This window comes from Callospermophilus lateralis, chromosome 2, assembly GCF_048772815.1.
Source record: "Callospermophilus lateralis isolate mCalLat2 chromosome 2, mCalLat2.hap1, whole genome shotgun sequence".
NCBI lineage: Eukaryota > Metazoa > Chordata > Mammalia > Rodentia > Sciuridae > Callospermophilus > Callospermophilus lateralis.
Window position 1 is genome coordinate 103,287,657 of NC_135306.1, and position 13,157 is coordinate 103,300,813.

A 13,157-nucleotide genomic window follows, 5' to 3' on the forward strand; every position below is an offset into this window, starting at 1 on the left:
ATGTAAATATAAATGAACAAGGTTCATAAAAATGATATGTATCTGTAGTCTCAGAGTTTGGTAGGGAATGTCTAGATGTAAACTCAGACTTGAGACTACTCGTTTTTTAAACTTCTTTAATACAACTTCTCATTGGTAGACTGTTATACAACCTAGAATCTTGATGTAATCCCAGAGGCTTGTAGAACATACTAGCACTGGCAAGTGATTCTGCCCTGGACTCTCCTCTTGGTGGCTCTGCAGGGCATGAGGAGACTGATGGAGGGGACCACCCATCAATCAGCCTGGGGATCTGGGATTCCTGATGGGAATTTATAAATTAAGCAGATTCTGAGGTATTGGAAACCAGGGTTAGTTTTATTATATAGGATGTAACACAGGCTCAGTAATTAACACCCTCAAGAGGCTTATCCAGCTTGGGAGGAAATCTTAAAGGAGAACATTATTTTCTGTGCTTCTAATAAATATTCCCCAGAACCATGGGACATGACATAGATTCTCATTTGAGTGAGGTGATATTCAGAGACTTATATAAAGTAATTACTTTCTTACTAGTGAAGAGAAATTTTCAAATAGAAACCATGGCTTATTCAACAGAATAACTCCTCTAGGAAAGCAGGTGCAGATTTTAGTTGATTGCAAGTGCCTCCTGCACCATGAGCATCTTTGTCCCCCTCAGGACAGTGGGGAGGGAGCCCTTAGTTCCAACATCAGTGAGACCTCCACGGGAACAAAGGTGGGCATTGAACCATGTTTGTCATGATGATTTCACTTCAAACCCCAAGCTGTATAAGTCATAAATATGGAGAACACTAGTTATTTCTTGCTCTTTTCAACCATAATCTTTAGAGAAGAGTGAGAGGAAGGAAGGAAATGATGTTCGAGACATTGAGAAGTCAGCCACTATTCTTTTTGAACAGAGACACACATCATGGGTGGGAGGAGCATGAGGAAATGGGGACCCTTCAAGAATCAACACAGGAAGTCATGCTCTTTGGATGCCTTGCTGTTTGTCTTCAGACGACCCTGAAACCTCTCTGGTCGTATAAAGAGTAAGCCTTCATTGTTAACATGATCTCCTACCCTCGTTTCTACAGATTCCAGCCATGAAGCCAATGGCTATGGAAATGACTCCTCTGTGACAGAGTTCATCCTTCTGGGATTAACAGACCAACCTGAGCTGCAGCTGCCCCTGTTCTTCCTGTTCTTGGTGAACTATGCTGTCACTGTGGTGGGAAACTTAAGCTTAATGAATCTAATTTTCTTGAATTCACACCTTCACACCCCCATGTACTTTTTCCTCTTCAATCTGTCCTTTATTGACTTCTGTTATTTATTTGTCTTCACCTCCAAAATGCTGATGAGCTTTGTTTCAGAGAGGAACATCATCTCCTTTGCAGGATGCATGACTCAGCTATTTTTCTTCTGCATTTTTGTGAATGCAGAGTGCTACGTGCTGACAGCCATGGCCTATGATCGCTATGTGGCCATCTGTCAGCCTCTGCTGTACAGGGTGGTCATGTCCCCCAGGGTCTGTTCTTTGCTGATGTTGGGTTCTTACTTCATGGGGTTTGCAGGTGCTATGGTCCACACAGGGTGCATGATCAGGCTCAGCTTCTGTGACTCCAATGTCATCAATCATTACATGTGTGACATCCTTCCCCTCCTTCAACTGTCCTGCAGCAGCACGCACGTCAATGAACTTGTGAGTTCTGTTGTTGTAGGGACAGTTGTCGTTGTATCCAGCCTCATTATCGTAATCTCTTATGCTTTTATTCTTTTTTTTTATTGTTGGTTGTTCAAAACATTACATAGTTCTTGATATATCATATTTCACACTTTGATTCAAGTGGGTTATGAACTTCCATTTTTACCCCGTATACAGATTGCAGAATCACATCAGTTACACATCCATTGATTTACATAGTGCCATACTAGTGACTGTTGTATTCTGCTGCCTTTCCTATCCTCTACTATCCCCCCTCCCCTCTCCCCTCCCCTCTTCTCTCTCTACCCCCTCTACTGTAATTCATTTCTCCCCCTTGTATTTTTTTCCCTTTTCCCTCACTTCCTCTTGTATGTAATTTTGTATACCCCTGAGGGTCTCCTTCCATTTCCATGCAATTTCCCTTCTCTCTCCCTTTCCCTCCCACCTCTCATCCCTCTTTAATGTTAATCTTCTTCTCATGCTCTTCGACCCTACTCTGTTCTTAGTTACTCTCCTTATATCAAAGAAGACATTTGGCATTTGTTTTTAAGGGATTGACTAGCTTCACTTAGCATAATCTGCTCTAACGCCATCCATTTCCCTGCAAATTCTATGATTTTGTCATTTTTTAATGAAAGTAATACTCCATTGTGTATAGATGGAAAAATATACCCTGTTCATGGATAGGCAGAACTAACATCATCCAAATGGCGATATTACCAAAAGTTCTCTATAGGTTTAATGCAATGCCAATCAAAATCCCAACGGCATTTCTTGTAGAAATAGAGAAAGCAATCATGAAATTCATATGGAAAAATAAAAGACCCAGAATAGCAAAAACAATGCTAAGCAGGAAGTGTGAATCAGGCGGTATAGCGATACCAGACTTCAAACTATACTACAGAGCAATAGTAACAAAAACAGCATGGTACTGGTACCAAAACAGGCGGGTGGACCAATGGTACACAATAGAGGACACAGAAACCAATCCACAAAACTACAACTATCTTATATTTGATAAAGGGGCTAAAAGCATGCAATGGAGGAAGGATAGCATCTTCAACAAAAGGATGCTGGGAAAACTGGAAATCCATATGCAACAAAATGAAACTGAATCCCTTTCTCTCACCATGCACAAAAGTTAACTCAAAGTAGATCAAGGAACTTGATATCAAATCAGAAACACGGTGTTTGATAGAAGAAAAAGTTGGCTACAATCTACATACTGTGGGGTCGGGCTCCAAATTCCTCAATAGGACACCCATAGCATAAGAGTTAATAACTAGAATCAACAAATGGGACTTACTCAAACTAAAAAGTTTTTTTCTCAGCAAAAGAAACAATAAAAGAGGTAAATAGGGAGCCTACATCCTGGGAACAAATCTTTACTCCTCACACTTCAGACAGAGCCCTAATATCCAGAGTATACAAAGAACTCAAAAAATTAGACAATAATATAACAAATAACCCAATCAACAAATGGGCCAAGGACCTGAACAGACATTTCTCAGAGGAGGACATACAATCAATCAATAAGTACATGAAAAAATTGCTCACCATCTCTAGCAGTCAGAGAAATGCAAATCAAAACCACCCTAAGATACCATCTCACTCCAGTTAGATTGGCAGCCATTAGGAAGTCAAACAACAACAAGTGCTGGAGAGGATGTGGGGAAAAGGGTTCACTTGTACATTGCTGGTGGGACTGCAAATTGGTGCGGCCAATTTGGAAAGCAGTATGGAGATTTCTTGGAAAGCTGGGAATGGAACCACCATTTGACCCAGCTATTCCCCTTCTCGGTCTATTCCCTAAAGACCTTAAAAGAGCATACTACAGGGACACTGCTACATCCATGTTCATAGCAGCACAATTCACAATAGCAAGACTGTGGAACCAACCTAGATGCCCTTCAATAGACAGATGGATAAAAAATATGCTTTGATTCTTTATAATGTCCTTCATATGTCCTCAGCTAAGGGTTCATCCAAGGCCATGAGCACGTGTGGTTCTCACATAGTAACTGTTGGCCTGTTCTATGGATTTGGGTTGCTCACTCATGTTAAACCATCAAATGCTGGGGCTGTGGGTGAAGGGAAATTTTTCTCAGTGTTTTATACTTTTGGGGTGCCTATGTTGAATCCCCTCATTTATAGTTTCAGGAATAAAGATGTCAGACTTGCTCTGATGAGAACCTGAAGAGAATCACACACTGAGTTATGAAATAGGACTATCCCCAATTCTTCATCTTCTTCCCCATTGGTGCTCTTCCTCACCACATTCCTTCTGTTCTTCCTTCCTTCTCTTCATTTTTCATTCTAAAGTTTAGGTACAATTTCTATTATAATTTTGTTTTTCTCAGCATGCAATATAACTATGTGGGCTGACTCTTGGACTTGAGCCTCATCCTTAATCCCAAGGTATCTATCTCCAACATGGTCTTTATTCCCTGTACCAGATGTAGACACTAGGCTGATGTCCATTTCTTTCTAGATGTAACACAATCTAGTACTTTTTATATGTCTTTTCTGTCCAGTGAAATCAGTGAGTTGAATGCTTTCTTACAAGTTCATTTTTTTATTGCTCTTCTGAGATGATTTTGTAAATCCATTTCCTATTTCAATGGTTTCTTTCATATAACTGCACTAAAAGAGATAGAAATAACTAAAATTGTTGACATGGTAAAGTATACTTTTCTAGAATTATTCAGTTTATTTTAAAAAATGTTCTTGCTCTAGAATTTTAGGCTTACTTTATTTGACAAAGTTTTCATTCTTATGGGTATTTGAGAATAAATGAGTCTCAGCTTTCTGCCCAGGTTTATTTATTTATTTATTTATTTATTGGGTGGTGCTGGGGATTGAACCCAGGGGGTTGTGCATGCTAGGCAAGCACTCTATCAACTGTACTCTCCCATCCCTGCCCAGACTTCTAAAAATCCCACCAATAATGACAATGTCTTAGTTAAATGACGTTTTCTCATACATGGAACTGAAATTCTCATCCGATAGTTCCTGATTTCTAGATTTTATCTACCATATTTTTTAAAAATTAGAGGATGATATTCTTCACTATGGTTCACAATATTACCTGTAACATCATTTTTTTTTGTTTCACCTCTCATATAAGTATTCTCCTTGGAAAAGGAATTCTATTTGCTACTTTCAAAAATAATGTAACAATAGCTGGGTATTTAATTTGGTAGTAAAGTATACACATGTATATGATCCAGGGTTCAATCCCCAGCACCAAAGAATAAAAAAATTAAAAAATGAAGAAAAGAAAAAGAAAAACCAACAAACAACAGCAACAAAATCAAAGAAGCAAAACCCACCCCTTGTTTATGCTCACCCTTTTAAAGGTAAGTGCTGCCTAGTTCTGTAGATGAGAAGATAGTCTTGTGACATAATTAAGACATCAAAGCTGATGATACAGAATACATATTTTGACTCAATTGTACATCTTATGAAGAAGTGAAAGGAAAGAAAGGAGAATTATGAAGGAACAGAGAGAACTTCTGGAGACTTGTTCAGAAGGGTCCTAGAAGTGGGAATTATATAGAAGCAATGTCCTGGACCAAGATGCCATGAGCATAGAGACAATCTGCAAGGCTTGATGCCCAACCAGAAAAATGTGCATCTGCTGCAAAGTCTCATTTTAAAGTGGGTAAAGAGAGTGAACTACAAAGCAACATTCCATTTCATTCTTTAATAATAGTAATCACTTTTTAAAAATGCTGAATCTGAAGATTTTAGGTCAAGCTTTTCTGGTGAGATGTGTAATTTTTTCCTCAGTAGTACATGTACTTTAACAAATCTAATAGTTTTTACATCATTATTTGGAGATGAATACATATTATTTATCTTAAAGCTATATAAAACTGTGCTTTAAAATGTTCTTATTGTGTATATTGAACAGAAGATATGCTATCTATTGTTGAACACTACTTAAAATGGGTTCAGAGCAAGTGTTCTGTGTAGATATATCTTAGTTGTGGGACAACAGTCCATTATCACTGTAATTTAAATATTCATATGATGATAGCGAGTTTTAAAAAGTTCTAAAACATTGGTTTATATTAATTAGCTTAGAGGAAAATGATGCCTGTTAGGAACTCGAATACACTCTGATTAAATGTATTTTTATTAGAGCAGAGCTGAGAATTTATATCATTGTGATTTCATTATACTGTTAGAATTAAATTGAATTTCCCATGCATAGTCTGAATACTTAATGTCTACTTCTATTCTTCGGTTTATATTCATTATAATGATTGTTTAGACAGGATTCTTAAAACTGCAAATTTTTCTTAAGCACCTACTTGAATATAGACATAAAATGTTTTTTAAATATAGGAAATAAAATATAATATATATTATATTTTATATGCATATATTATATATACCTATATATTTCTTATCTTCTTATCATTGTTTCTCTAAAAACATATTTTGAATTGGAAAGACATGATATTCTCCAAATTCTATCCATTTACCAGCAAATGCCATCATCATTTCTTTCTTCTTTATGACTGTGTCAAGCTCCATTGTGTATATATACCACATTTTCTTTATTCATTTCTCTGTGGGCAGGTATATAGGCTGGTTATTGTGAATTATACTTCTGTAAAGAAAGTGCCTGTATCCTTATGGTATGCTGATTGTAGGTTTTTTGGGATATAGAACAAAGAGTAGGATATTTGGGTCATGTGGTAGTTTCATTTCTAGTCTTTTGAGAAATCTTAATAATGCTTTCCAGAGTGATTGTACTAATTTGAAGTCCTACTAAGATTGTGAGTGTGCATTTCTCCCTATATTCTAAAATCAGCATAGTATAATGATACATACATACTGATGTTTATAGTAGCACAATCCATAATAGCCAAGTTATGGACCAGCTTGGATGCCCATTAGTAGATGAGTGGAGATTAATGGTTAAAGCAAATATGGCATATATATATAAATAATTATTAAAAGTACACTAATATATATATATATATATATATATATATATATATATATATATATATAATGGAGTTATATTCAACAAATAAGAAAAATGAAATGATGTCATTTGGTAGTAAATGGCTGGAACTGGAGAACATCATACTAAGTGAAATAGGCCAGACTTGGGAAGCCAAGGTTCAAATATTTCCCCCGTATATGGGAAACTAAAGAGAAATAAGACATCAAAAGGGGATCTCATGAAAATATAAGGAAGAGCAGTAGATTAGAAGCAGGGAACTGAGGGTGAAGGAAGAACTGGAAAATAAATTTGACCGAGTTGTGAAATGTACAAGTATGAAGAAGTCACAATTCAGTCCGATTTTTTATGTAACTGTAATGCAACAATTAAAAACAAACAAGCAAGCAAATAAATAAATAAGTGGAATATCAACTGAGTAGAGGAAGGGGGTCAGGGGAAGTGAGGAGGAAAGGGATGGGGATAGAACCGGGAGTTGAAATAGGTAAAACTACATTATAAGCACTTATGATAAAATTCTGCAATTATGCAATGCACTAAAATAATTATTAAAAGTACACTAGTATAAAAAATAGAAAACAGATACTAGTACACAACTCTTTAGAATGATTAAAATTTGAAAATCTGACAATTCCAAATTTTGACAGGATATATGATAATAAGCACTCTCATTCATTTCTGATGATAGCTAATAGGAATGCAAAATGGTGCAGTCACTTTGGAGGAGATGCTAGCAATTTCTTATAAAGTTAAACAGTATTATTGTACCATCCACCTTCTTCAGGATATTAACTTAATTGATTTGAAAATAACCTTCTACACAGAAACCTGATGTGAATGTTAATAATAACTTTATGTTTGCCCCAAACTAAAAGTAACAAAGATGTTCTTCAAATGGAAATAGAGAAACAAATTGCAGAATGTCCCTATAAGAGAATTGAAAGAAATGAGCTACCTAAATTCCCAAAAGATATGCAGGTGTCTTAATTGCACATTGCTAACTGAAAAAGCCAGTCTGAGAAAGCTAGATACCAGGCACAAATTATATGGCCCAGTAGGAACAAAAAACATCTGTAAAAACAGTGAAATACAGATGGTTGCTAGGGCTTTGGAGGGAACAGGAAGGGATAAATAGAGAAACATGGAATTTTTATGTCAGAATTCTTCTGAATGATACTGTCATGATGGCTGCACAACACAATGCATTTTTCCAAATCTATATAACTTCACAGCACAAAGAGTGAACATGAATATATGAAATTCAAAATTCAAGGCATCTCAAAAAGAAATGCAGATTATGAAAAGAAAATCTAATTGTATTACAAATTCATGAAACAACTTCACTGAGGACGGTAGGGGAATAGATGCTGACTTAAATAATGTGGAAAATGAATGGAGTATGTAAAGCTAAAGGAAAAAGTTATTTTATACAAGCCTCTTGCTAATGAAATTGTTCTTGTTGAGCACAGATTAGTAATTCTGAGACAGGTGTACCTGTATAGTGGAATTCAATAGCTATATAAATAGATGATGAAGTGGGAGCCAATTTTAACTCTTGGAGTTGGAATTCAAAGATACCCAAGAAGAAGGGTTAGATTGATCTATGTGATAAAATATTACTATCAAAGACATTAGTAAGACTCTAATTTATCTTAATATGCAGATAGAAATACAGATGGTTTCATATGGAAACATTTATAGGCATGTGTTTATGCATGGGTCAGTATGCCAATATTTTTCTTTATTCTTCCAACTAAGGGAGCCTATAAGAAATGAAGCCCTGATAACAATAAGCACACCTAGAAATCAGCTCGTTTTATTTCTTTATTTTAAAATATTTTTTAAGTTGTAGATGGACATAATACCTCCATTTTATTTATTTATTTTTATATGGTGCTGAGGACTGAACCCACTGCCCTGCACATTCCAGGCAAGTGCTCTGCCACTGAGCCACAACCCCAGCACCAGCTTTTTTTTTTTTTATAAATAACATCATTATTCAGTAAAAGCAATCAGGCTTTTTGTAGAAATGGATGATTATAGGATGGAGCTTCAGCCTCTTATAATGTCAGAAAGTAAAGAGGTGCTCAAAACTACAAGGAGTTTTGGCGTGTAGCTCACTACTAAGGTATTTGCCAACATGTGAATAGTCTTGAATTCTATTCCCATCAAAGTAAAACAAAATAAAGCCCTATACAACAACTTCCAACACACACACACACACACACACACACACACACACACACACTCAGTGTCAGGGTGGGGCCTCCTAAAGAGGCACAGGAACAAACTAAAAGAGCTCCAAAAAGTCAAAATGTTGCTGGAGTCCTAGGTCAGAGGGGTAATAAAATTGGGAAGTCCTACACTTATGGAAGATTCTTTATGAGTGAAGTTGAGTGAGGAGTATAAAAAGGAAACTCTAATGTTTTCTTAAAACGGTAGTCCATGAATAGTGATTTTTGTACATATTTGATTTTAAACTGTTGACAAAAATATATTGAGTTAGAACTTTCTAAAATAATTAAAATTGTCATGAAAAAATTATTCTTATTTTGGTTAACATTATTATTAAAATACCTATGACAACGAGTACTTTTTTTCCATATAAAATATACACACTTTATTACTGATTATTTAAGGGACTAAATTTTTAAAATGAACATAACAAATAAACTTAACTAAATTATACATAAAGTTTTAGTAAAATTATTATACTCCCTAGATTCATGATTAGTGAAAAATTTAATGATTTTAATTATATTTGCATCTTCATAAATAATAGCAGAGGCTCCTTTACTGTGTGCCCTTGGGATTCAAGAGCCCTTGAGGGGAGGATAATGTCTACTGTCGTAAACTAGTATGTAAACCCAAACACCAATGTTTCTTTTCTTCCTCATTTATCACCATGGGGTGATCTCATCCTAGGGGACCACACATTCCTGAATTTCTGATCAGGCCCCAAAGAACTATAAGTCCTTATCAAATGCAATATGTTCTGTGATGTGTTGGCTCTGATGTCAAGCCCATGGCTAGAAGTTTCATCAATATTTCAGAATGAGTCTTGGAACACTCAGATTGTGAAATCTGTGTTCTGATACCTTTTTCAGTAAGGAGGAAGAATCTTGCAAAGCAAGTGATCAGCTCAGATACCTGGAAGCCAGTTCCTTCTCCAGGACAGTAGAGGTGAAATATTTATAAAGGGTGATCACTTGAGTTCTTTTAGTGGAAGGAGGTGAGTTCCTCTGATCTCTATCTCTCACTCTCCATATGAGTAAAGAATGAGTAGAATTATTATATTGAATAACAAAAAATTTAGCAGCATGGAGCCCTGGATCTAACTGCTTGCATTTTTCTCATCTAGATCTTGCTGTGTTGGCTTCTCTCTCGGTTTTGTAGTAGGACAGACACATTAGCAGTTTTAGGAGTATAACAGGAACACACCAACATACAGCCCTTTACAAATATTGCTGTGTGCTATACATACAGAGTTTACATGTTGTAAGAACACAGTTGGGCAAATTTTTTAAAATTAACTAATATAATCAACACTAACATAAATTATGATTCTGCTTCATCTCCTCATATTTGATCTTTGAAAACACATTTGCCATCTTTTTTTCTGGCCTCTGTGTAGCCAAGATGCAGTAGAAAAATATGTGTACCAACACTGAGGTATATATCATTCTGAATCTTAAGCTGCCAAGGATCTTCTCCATACCTGTTATCAATTGTTGACTTTATGGATTCTTGTAGTATGGTATATGGGATCTCTACAGACTAGGGGATACTCCTTTCTAGGAAGAATAATATTGATACATTCCCTCCCCTAAAACAATTCTTCCCTTAATTAGCACAGGAGAACTGAGGTGTCTAGTAGAGTAATGGAAATATGATTAGGGGCAAGGAATTGAGGGAACAGATGAAGTAGAGGGAGTTTGGAGAGAGATATCCCCACTACATAGCTCATCGACAGGTTCCACCTCTCTACTAGCCAGGACAGGAGCAATTATTTTTTCACTTTCAGTAAATACAGAAAAAAAGAGAGAGTGATTGAAATGTTGAAAAGGAGGGTTCATTCAGATGACATGAAGCAAGGGATAATTTACAGGAAATCTGCCGGTACCCTCCCCATCAATGACAAAAGCAGGTACATGGGTCCTCTATTAATGAAGATTTGTTCTGTTCTCCCAGACTCTGAACAAAGAGAATGCTGACCGGAAATGACTCCCTGGTGACTGAGTTTGTTCTGGCTGGATTAACAGACCTTCAGGAGCTTCAGCTTCCCCTCTTTCACCTGTTCCTAATGATCTACATTGTCACCATCCTGGGCAACTTTGGCTTGCTCACACTTATTGGTCTCAATTCTCACTTGCACACCCCTATGTACTACTTCCTCTTCAACCTTTCCTTCATTGATCTCTGTTACTCTTCTGTTTTCAGCCCCAAAATGTTGATGAACTTTGTCTCCAAGAGGAATGCCATCTCCTATGTGGGGTGCATGACTCAGCTGTTTTTCTTTCTCTTTTTTGTCATCTCTGAGTGCTACATGTTGACCTCAATGGCCTATGATCGTTATGTGGCCATCTGTAACCCATTGCTGTATAGGGTCACCATGTCCCAGCAGGTCTGTTCTGCATTGTCTCTTGCTGCCTATGTGATGGGATTTATTGGAGCCACTGCCCACACGGGCTGCATGCTTAGACTGACCTTCTGCAATGCCAATGTCATCAACCATTACTTGTGTGACATATTACCCCTCCTCCAACTTTCTTGCACCAGCACCTATGTCAATGAAGTAGTCGTTCTTGTGGTGGTGGGCATTAATATCACAGTCCCCAGCTTTACCATATTGACTTCTTACATTTTCATTCTTACCAGCATTCTTCACATCAAATCCACTCATGGAAGATCAAAAGCCTTCAGTACCTGCAGCTCTCACATCATTGCTATTTCTCTCTTTTTTGGATCAGGTGCTTTCATGTATCTTAAATATTCTTCTCCTGGATCTATGGACCAGGGAAAATTTTCTTCTGTTTTCTACACTAATGTGGTTCCCATGCTCAACCCTTTGATCTATAGTTTGAGGAACAAGGATGTCAAAGTTGCACTTAGGGAAGTCATGACTAAAATTAAAAAGAAACACAAATTGTAATTAGAAGAACTAATTGTATAGAGAAATTGAAAGGATCTTAAAACTTCTACTCGTGTTTTTCATGAAGAGATTTTGCTCATGTGATTTCTGCAGATAGTGTTTTATGTGGTTAGTACTGCTGTTTTGACATTTCTCTTAAAGTCTCATTGTTTTGTTTCTCTTTCTCAAACACTTTTAGCAATTTTTAAAAATAATTAATTGTCCAGAGCCACGCGTGGGCTGTGTGTTGACTACATCCGCATTGCATTCTAGTGAACAGGAGAATCTGGTATTTGGGAACCTCCAGTGGATATTTTCTCTGGAAAAGACCACCCAGACACATTGTGAGTTCTATTGAAGCTCTGCCTGGTCCCACACAGCATTGGAGATGGGATGACTTGCTAAGATAGATAAAATAGAAGGAATTTTTGGATTTCCTTTCCTCATTATTGTTGCTTTTCGTTACTCTTGTGAATGGAATGGCAAAACTTGTATCACATGACACTCATTTGTTAGAACCTATATCATTCATTTATTGTTGAAGAGTGTATACACACCTATGCCGCAGTCTGGCCGGGCACAAAATCACGAGCCACTCAAGCAGGAACAAACTTTATTTTCTGAAATTGCCGCCAATGATCCGTATGCGTCTGGGAAGATTCCCGATCAACCCATGCCGCCTTCTCCTGGAACCCAAGAGGTGTTCCTCCTAGTGCACTTCCCCAACCAATGGGAACTCTCCAGAAGTCCCATAGCAGCCCAAGGTGGACAGCAGGAGTCCTATATCCATATGAATGAAAATCTTAACATAATCATATCATCTCAATGGCTTGTTGGCATCACCATTCAACCAAAAATGCCATGTATCATATTACTTGGCTGTGGCTCTTAGCACACCTTACACCTTTTCCTGACAAAGGCAGCATTAACAGAAGATGATTAGAGACATAATATATGTGTACCCCAGGATTCCAGTAAGGGGTATGGTAGTTCATATTATTTATCCTGCATACATTGCTATCTAAAATGGCTTCCCACATTTTCATAAGAAGCATACCATTCTCATAATAACTTTTTTCTCTTTTGATCACTAACAAAAATGTACTGTACATAAAGTTAATAGAACTATGTTAGCCAGTGTTTTACTTATCCAATGAGAGTCATTAGGAAAAAAATATGTTAGTACTAATAAACTATATTCTTATCAACATTTTGTGAGCTTACTTAAACTTTGTATCATTAATAAGACAAAAACACCTTTAACATAGGGGCTGTTTCATATCATTTCTGTATTCCTCCAACACTTTTGTCATCTTCATATTTAGATTGTTACTATA

At 36.7% G+C, this 13,157-nt stretch overlaps 1 protein-coding gene and 1 pseudogene across 1 annotated transcript; both read left to right on the forward strand.

The window, feature by feature from the left end:
* Window positions 1-1,097: 1,097 nt before the first annotated feature.
* On the forward strand, window positions 1,098-3,905 carry LOC143641385 (olfactory receptor 8C8-like; annotated as a pseudogene).
* Window positions 3,906-10,896: 6,991 nt separating this feature from the next.
* Window positions 10,897-11,841, forward strand: LOC143637755 (olfactory receptor 8B3-like). Its single transcript, XM_077108828.1, has one exon. The coding sequence runs from the start codon at window positions 10,897-10,899 to the stop codon at window positions 11,839-11,841; it is 945 nt and encodes a 314-aa protein (XP_076964943.1).
* The last annotated feature ends 1,316 nt before the right edge of the window (window positions 11,842-13,157 follow it).